The 8,555-nt window shown below is 34.6% G+C and overlaps 1 protein-coding gene across 2 annotated transcripts; it reads right to left on the reverse strand.

Annotated features, from left to right (window-relative positions):
* Positions 3,787 to 7,585, reverse strand: LOC107618296 (proteasome subunit alpha type-5). 2 transcript variants are annotated; one of them, XM_016320315.2, is made up of 10 exons: positions 7,428 to 7,585; positions 7,275 to 7,312; positions 7,065 to 7,146; positions 6,810 to 6,890; positions 5,981 to 6,094; positions 5,803 to 5,904; positions 5,230 to 5,288; positions 4,574 to 4,676; positions 4,213 to 4,278; positions 3,787 to 4,121 (listed from the first exon to the last, which is right to left on the reverse strand). In XM_016320315.2, exons 2-10 carry the CDS (start codon positions 7,286 to 7,288, stop codon positions 4,029 to 4,031), a joined length of 714 nt encoding a protein of 237 aa, XP_016175801.1. In that variant the 5' UTR covers positions 7,289 to 7,312; positions 7,428 to 7,585; the 3' UTR covers positions 3,787 to 4,028. The 2 variants fall into 2 exon arrangements, with proteins under 2 accessions (XP_016175801.1, XP_016175802.1); XM_016320316.2 differs by having other exon boundaries at positions 7,435 to 7,576.

The raw sequence follows: 8,555 nt of genomic DNA on the forward strand, positions 1-8,555 counted from the left end.
TAAATTATGTTTGTCATCAAGGGGGAGATTGTTGAGTTAAGAAATTAACTAAATTAATTAATGATGACAAACATTTTTTTTGGACAAAATAAATAATTAGTGTTGAGTATTAATTATTGTATGGTGCTAATTATTTAGTAAATAATGCAGGCCAAAACTTAGTTACCAGCTAAATTGGAATGAAAATAAAAACATCAAGGCTAATGGACTAGCTAATCAAGTGGAGCCCAAAAGAAACAAAGCCAAGGAACCAACGGGCTGAACTTAAGAAGAATCCAATCCAAGCCCGAGTTGATTCAAATCTCTCCATCTTGCTTCCAAAGCAACGTTCCTTTCTTCTCTGTCTCAGTCAAATCACTGAACTCAGAAAAAATAAGAAAGAGAGCTTAGTCCCTAAGCTAGTCATAAAAGAAGAAGGAAAGAGAAGGTTAAGCAAAGAGGGGTAAGGTCTAATCAACCATTTCAAACCATATCAAGAAAAGATCAGAAGGTTAAAGGTAAACCATTTCCTCATACATGCAACACACTTTCTTTTCTTCATCCTCAACTCTCTGCCACTTCGTTTTGAGCTATATGGAAAAGAGGATTTTTGTTCTTCACTGCTGTGTATCTACGGTCACAAGTGATTCTTGGGGACCAAGTAGCTTTTCAATGGCTCAGATTCGGTTGACCATTGGAAGACTCTTGTGATTGCTGCTTTATGGCTTTCGGTCAAGATAGAGAAGTCAGAAGCAAAGTTTCTATTTTGAAGAATACTGAGAAAAAAGTGATCGGCTGGGTTGGTGAAGCTCAGTGCTCAAGGAGTTGACCTAGGAAGATGAACCTAGCAACATGCAAGGAGATAAAAGAAGCTTGCTGCTCATTTTGAAGGTAAGGAGAGATAACCCAGTGCAATTGAGGTTTTGTTCTGTGAAGAAACTCTCTGAAGAAGTTCATCTACTTGGACAGTGCTTTCTTTCAAAGAAGCATTCTGCCAAAAATAAAGAACTGAATCAGAGACATGCAAATCTGGTTTATCACATAGCAAAAAGGCTGTTGAAGAGTCAATCTCTTTCATGTTTTATAAATTGTATTTTACTTTTCAATGTTTATCTTTCTGTAATTTCTTGAGTGAAAAGGCATATTGAGAGAGATAAAGAAAAAGCCATGAGTGGAAAAAGGTTGAGTGATACACTTGAGAGAAAAGCCTAGAGTTATTTTCAGATTTCTTTAGGTATGTTCATGTCTTGAATCTTGTACCTGTAAGGTATCTCTTTCTTAGTTGGGTTAGCACTAAGAGTGAATAGTTAGGTATTAGCATAGCCAATGTCAAGTTAGGTTAGAACTTGAGTGTGAAAGGATTGTGTCAATCCTGTAGAATTGGTGTATGTAATACTGTTAACTATAGTGGAAATTCATCCATTGCTGTGGAGGAGACTGGACGTAGGTTGCATAGCACAAGGTAACCGAACCAGGATATATGCTGGTGTTAGCTTTTCTCTTCTCTACACTGTTCTGTTTTCTGATATTCATGAGACAAAAATAAATTGTCTCATAAATTTTCGCTGCTGAGTTCAAACAGAATCAGAATTCAAATATTGTTTTAAAGGGCTAGTTCAGTAACTTAAAAGAAAGGCATAGATTCAACCCCCTTCTCTAAGTCTATCACAACTTTCAGTCACTACTTAGAAGACAAAAGAAGGAAAACAAACAGGAACAAAGTAAAAAAGAAAAAAGAAAACTAAGTAGAAGCGTCTTTTTTCAAAGCATGAGGCAATTTAAGGGAATGGATCCTCTCTTTTTTTTAACAATTGAGGGAGTAAAGTGTGATCTCTCACCATTAGTTTCATAAGTGGGACCAAGAATAAATATGAGAGAGAGAGCAATGGAGGGTTAAAGATCACACTTTACACTCAATTTTTTTTAACAATCGAGAGGATCCATTCCCGGCAATTTAACTACTATTATTTTTTTTCTTTTTTTGGTTTTTATAGTATTCTCTAACCCCACGTATTAAAGACTAATTTCTTATGAATCTAAATTCTTTTTAAGATTTTTTATTGGCTTATGAGTTGCTACATACATAGTTATTAAAATCAGATCGAATTAGTCGGTTCGACTAGAAAATCGGTGAACCGAATCTTATACCGGTCCAATCCGATGTTTAGACCATACAAGATAAAGAACTGGAACGAACCAATCAAATTCAGAATGAACCGATAAAAATTGGTCAAATTTAGTGAAGACTGATCCGACCGAACCGCTTGGAATTTAAATTTTTTTGAAAATATTTGAGATAGGGTTCGAACACTTGTTCTCAATAAGAGAAATGTCCTTCATCAAATATAGATACAAATTATAATACATATAAATATCTTTCATCAAATAGTTTACTTTTATTTAATAAATTTTAATTTTAATTATAAACTCATTCATTCTTAAATTAATTATATTTTTATTTAACAATAATTATAAACTCACTTATTTTTTCTTTTCATAATTATATAATATCTATCAATATTATTTTTTAATAAATACTTGTAGTATATAATAGTATAATAGATATAAACTAATTAATAAATTATTGAAATTTAAAAATAATAGACCAGTGACTTATCGATTGAACCAGTGATCCAGTAACTTGACCGATTTAATCACCGGTTTAATTCTCATAACTATGACTACATAACGTTTGTTTTTTTTAAAAAAATATATTTCGTATCCTTTCGTTTTTCCTCTTTTTTTAACACTATCAATTCAATGCTGAGCCCTGTGTCACGGTAAATTTTAGAAGGTTAGATTTAACAATGTTTGTATAGTTTTCTAGAGTGTTTGAGAATACTCTAGATGGTTCCGGAACGTTCTAGAATGTCTTAGAAGGTTTCGGAATACCCTAGAAGGTTCTAGAAGACTCTGGAAGGTCATAGAGTATTCTAGAAGAGTATAGATGTATATAGAAGGATAAAGAGTGGTATGGAATAATCTAAAAACATTTAGAGAGTTGTGGTAGGATAGATATTTGTAAAGAAGGTTCTGGATGATTAATCTGGACCGTTGATTAGATTTAATCCTAACCATCCATTGAGGAGGTGGATGGCTATAAATAGGGGTAAGAGTTAGAGTTTGGGTGTGTGAATCATTTGTAAACACACTTGAGCAATAAAGTGTTCTTCCACCAAAGCTTCCTTTCTCTTGTGTTCTCTTGTATTCTTAGCTTTCTTGCTAAGTATTGAGGGTTAGGCTGACTTGGTCTTATCTCAAGAGGTTGAGTAAGTCCGAGTGCCGACACGGTAGCGTTGGAGTGTGTCCAAGGCCGTGACACCTGGCCTATACATGCTTATTAATATTTTATAACCAAGAAAAACCCCGCTATACAAAACAAATTAACGTCCAATCAAATTAGTAACACTAGTAGATTAATAAACACCAATGTAATTATGATTAAATTTTATTTTTTTATTAATGTTACAATTTAAAAATAAACAATAACAAGACAATAGAACATTAATTTATTGAATTTTTGGTGAAATATTTTAATCAGTAGTTAGTTCTAGGTTTATCATGTGTATGGTAAACATTAACCGGATATGTTTACCGTATTTTTTTAAAAGAGAAGAATAGTTAACATAGGAAAAAGAACATTCACGGAACCATCAACAAAATGAAAATCTACATTATATTTGTAATGAATATTTTTTAAAAAAAGCGTGATCAACGTTCTTTAGCCGTGACAGTCGAACCAACAAAAATTTATAAGTTCCGATGTTAATTTAAATAATTCCGAAATGCTCAGTAAAGTCATCAATATCACGGCAAACAATCTCATGAGAGCATATTCATGTGGCGTTTCCAAATTGTCCAATAAATATATAGTAACTAAACTGAATTTAGCAAATTTAACACCTGAGAATCAGATAGAGAGTACAATTTGGCCACAAGTGTAGTATCGAAAAAGTTTGAGCGCAAAGCTATTAAAACAGACTGTAGGTAAGGCAGGGGTTCAAGGTATGGGAACATATGGCAATGATAGCAAATCAGACAAAAGGAATTCATAGGCGACTTATCACAGCTTCCACCTCAGCCGGAGTATAAAGATGATATTTTTCGGACACCTTAGCGATGTCAACGTTGTTTGGAGTTACCTAACATAAAAATTGCAATGGAAACAAGTTATTATATTTTATTTTCCATTCATTTCTGGGGGTCAAACAAAAGCATTTGGTTTTTCCTTACCTTCTCTTCCATAACTTGCTTCAGAATGGATAAAGCAATAGTCTCTGCTTCTTCAAGAGTAAGGTCCTGTATAACATAATATATTTATATTAACATCATTTTTTCTAATTTTCATGCTATCTTGATAGAACCAAAGGATAATCCTTCAAAGGCAAACAGTTGTCAGGGGGGACAAAAACTTAGTTGTTAAAGAATATGCTAATTTGGGCAGGAATGATGTACGGCAATAACTTATTGTTTGTACAATTTTCATTCTATCTACATCCCATTTATCCATGTTTCGGCTCCTTTTTCAATTTTTATGAACTGCTAGGAGCAGAATAAAAAGTTCAGAAACAATTCACTGTAAGGACATGGATACCTTGTTGTATTGTTCTTGCAGAGAACTATCTGCTCCTTCTGACCCTGATCCAATAGCTTTTGCATTGCATTGCCAAAATGTGCCAGATGGGTCAGTGTAATATCTGCAAAATGAAAATCTCACTATTAGTAAGAGTAGTGTCAACAGCCAACAGGATCAGCGGCAATGAACAAAACAATTATCATGGGGAGACCTGAGCCTAGAAGAATAAAACCTATATTGTGCATTATTTTCTGTTTTTAACAATTAGCTGCATTACTTTAACATGAACACAAGTACACAACATCTGTTTACAACTGACTTGAACAATAATCTGTTTGAATACAGATTTTTATAGTAATTAAAGGTACACCGGCAGCAAATGACTTTCAAATAATAACTCCCCAGAGTTAGTTTTTTTGGAGAAAGGATATGGCCGAATTGAAGGTAAGACAGGAGAAGTATTAAAGGCAAACACTCAACATGGTTAACCAGGTCATTAATTGTTCAGACTTTTTCCCCCAATAACTCCCCTTTTTTTGGGTAATCTCACTCATACAAAAGAAAAACATAAAATACAAGGAATAACATCAATTCAGAAAGGGGACAATACGACGACAACATCACAATGGCCACACATAGCCATTGCTCAAGTGAAGGAAAGAACAAATACTTACAAACTAGGTCCATTCTCATCACGTCCAGCAATAAGAAGAGAAACTCCAAATGGTCGAGACTGTCAAACGGAAAAATAAATAGCATGTGTCATAAATCAACATGCAGAAACAGTGACGACATGTTGCAATCTAATACAAGTCATGAGGCGTAAACAGCACGATGGGAGCAAATGAATGTAACTAATGATTTTACTGCTAACATAAATGAATCTTAAGGAACGCAAATGATATATATTCTATAAAATTCAACAATTCAACTTATGGTGAGATTTTCATGGGTTCCAAATCTTTCAAACTACTATAGTCTCTTACTATAGGACCACCCCAGGAGCAGTATCTATTTCAACAATTGATGGAAGATTCCGAAACATGTGCACCCCCACACTTGGAAGTAATAATAGCCCTCCATATATCTCGGTAACTCCAATAAACATTCATCAAATGCAACATAAGAGGCAATGGAATTGGTAAGAAACACATGAATTCAGTTAGCAGGACAAGTTCATGAAATGTTGTGCATAAATATAAAACTATGAGCCATAACAACGTAGACATCAAAGCGAAGTTCTTTACCATGGACTCTTCATCGCCTTCACCAAAACGCAAGGCCAAATCACAAAGTGCTTGGGTGGTAGACTCTACAGTCATCGGTTCACCATAGGAGAACCTATGATTCTGTAAACAACAAAAAATATATATATCAATCATAGGATAATTAATTACCTGCCAAGTCTTACAAGGTTAAGAATACCTGAGTTTCCACTCGTGCATGCTCAACAAGTGTTCGAGCATCAGCAATCAATCCACTCATTGCACAACCTATATGTTCGTCAATTTCCATAATCTTTTCCACACTGCTAGGTTCCTGAAACAGATTTTAAGAAGCATAAGATAAATTTCAACCAAGCAAATATATCAGAGCAAAAGGGAAGTGATTACAGAAATACATTAATACAATCATATTTCTTAAAGCTACATAATACCATGATGAAAGAATTAGTGGTTTATTGTTGTATGTAGAACCTAACAACAAATGATCTAATCCTATCCTTCACCACAAAAGAAATATAAACTTTCTCACCAAACAAAAAGAAGAAAAAAGAAAGCATCAATTTTACAGCATTTTTTTATGACATACAATTCATGACTGTGCATTCACGGTATCAGTTATATAACATTAAAGGGATTTGCTTTTCTGAATCCCTATCGAAATTGACCGTAGCAGGACAAATTTGGATAACTATATTTATAGTTGGTTTCTAGATAATTTGTTAACATCCAATATCTAGTATCACCTTCAATTGGATTCGAAAAGCATTCTTTGAAACCTTTCAAAAGACTTAAAAAAAAAAAAACTGAAAGAGTTGCCCTTTAGCTATTATATTAGAACACAACAAATCAACAATTAACAAAATGCAGCAGTACATCCCAAAAAAAAATCACTTTATGCAAAGTATCAAAACTTAATATTATGCATGTATCTTTCCTAACATCATCAAATTGTGTAATGAGAACTAGTCAGTAACAGCACATTTCTGCCACAAATGTAATTCAATAGCAAAACAAATGAAAGGCCAGACCAGTAGCGGTGAAGTGATACGCTTTTCAACTGCAAGGACAACACCGTGTTTTGTCTTCAACCCAATAGCAGTTGAACCCAGCTGCAGTCCAATAAAAGAAACACCATTCACAAACACGCACATAAGTCCTCAGCAGAAGAAATGAAAGTTTAGAACAACACTTTTTGGAGCACTAAACCCTATTTTCCCCCTAATATATGGGACTTGGTTGATAAAAGGGAGAGGGAAGTAAGAGATCAAGGGCAAAGGGCATACCTTGATGGCCTCAATTGCATATTCAACCTGAAACAAACGGCCTTCAGGAGAAAAGGTGTTGACTCCTCGGTCATACTCGGTCCTATTCACCCAACACAATTAAACCAAACAAAATCCCAGCAGATTCAAAATTCGAGCATAAAATCGAGCAAGAAGTAGGGCAAAAAAGAAAATCCCCGAAATGCATTATGGAAAAGAAAAGCTGTTCACCTTGTAAGGAACATCTTCGATTTGATTCGATGAAATCACTACAGAGAAAGATGGAACGAAGAGATTAGAATGATAACAGAGGGGAAACGAGAGTTAGAAGAAGAAGTAATTAGGGTTTGGAAAACTGTGAGAGTCAGAGAGGGAATTACTTACCACTTGCCCAAAAATGGCTTCAACTTGCTCAGCTTATACTGTCTCTTGATCTTTGCGCCTCTGAGGAGTGAAGAGCGGCGATGTGGGCTTTTGCTTATTGGCTTGGCTTTGCTTTGCTTGCTCAAGGGGTCTGTGTTGTGTGTCCCATCTTGTAAAAACAAAAAACTAAAAACTAAAAACTAAAAAGTGGAAATTTTAAAAAATAGAGAAAATGACGAATAGATCCCTAACTTTGCCCTGCGGACATTTTCGTCTTTGACCATTGAAAAATGCTTTTAAGTCTCTGGCCTTCACAAAACTTGGACAGATTAGTCTCTGAGGTAGTGTTTGTTTTGAGGTACTGAGACAGAGACTGAGACTCAGTATCGTGTTTGTTAGTTCAAAGACTGGTACTAAAATTTCTGTCTCTGTCTCTAAAATTTCAGTATTTTAGTACCTCCAAAAAGTAGGGACACAGGGGACTGAAATTTTTAGTGATGGAGACTGAAACTTTAATAACATTTTATACCTAAAATACTTTCATTTCAATTAATTAATTTCAATTTTATCCTTTGTGCAAATTAAATTAGAGTTTTATTCTTGTTTCAATTTCTGTCTCCCATTTTGCACAAAACAGAATACTGAAATTTATTTCAATCCCTGTCTCTTAGTCTCTGTCTCTCAGTCTCAGTCTTTCCGTCTCTATCTCTCCACCAAACGCTACCTGACGGAGGCATTTGGACGGAGGGACTGATCCGTCTAAATTTTGTGAAAGTCAGGACTTAAAAGTATTTTTTAATGGTCAGGAACGAAAATATCCGCAAGACAAAAAATCAGGAACCTATTTGTCTTTTTCTCTAAAAAATAATTAAAGAAATATAATGCAGGAGATGATAAAGGAAAACCGAAGATGTGAGACAGATTAGGCCCGGTCAATATGTCTTAATCCAGGCCCATGAGTTTAGAGTGTTCAATAGATTGGGCCGAAAAGGCCTGCATCTTTTATGAAAGAAGGAGACGATAAAGGAAAAACGAAGATGTGAGACAGATAGGCCCGGTCAATATGTCTTAATCCAGACCCATGATTTTAGTGTTTCAATAGATTGGGCCGAAAAGGCCTGCATCTTTTATTGATTCCTTCTTTCATAA

This window comes from Arachis ipaensis, chromosome B09 (assembly GCF_000816755.2).
Source record: "Arachis ipaensis cultivar K30076 chromosome B09, Araip1.1, whole genome shotgun sequence".
Classification (NCBI taxonomy): domain Eukaryota; kingdom Viridiplantae; phylum Streptophyta; class Magnoliopsida; order Fabales; family Fabaceae; genus Arachis; species Arachis ipaensis.

Coding starts and splice junctions, on each gene's coding strand:
- LOC107618296 (XM_016320315.2), bottom strand. Junction 4,677..5,229: donor GATGAGAATGGACCTAGTTT/GTAAGTATTTGT, acceptor TTCATTTTGCAG/ATATTACACTGACCCATCTG. Junction 4,279..4,573: donor TGCAAGAACAATACAACAAG/GTATCCATGTCC, acceptor TATGTTATACAG/GACCTTACTCTTGAAGAAGC.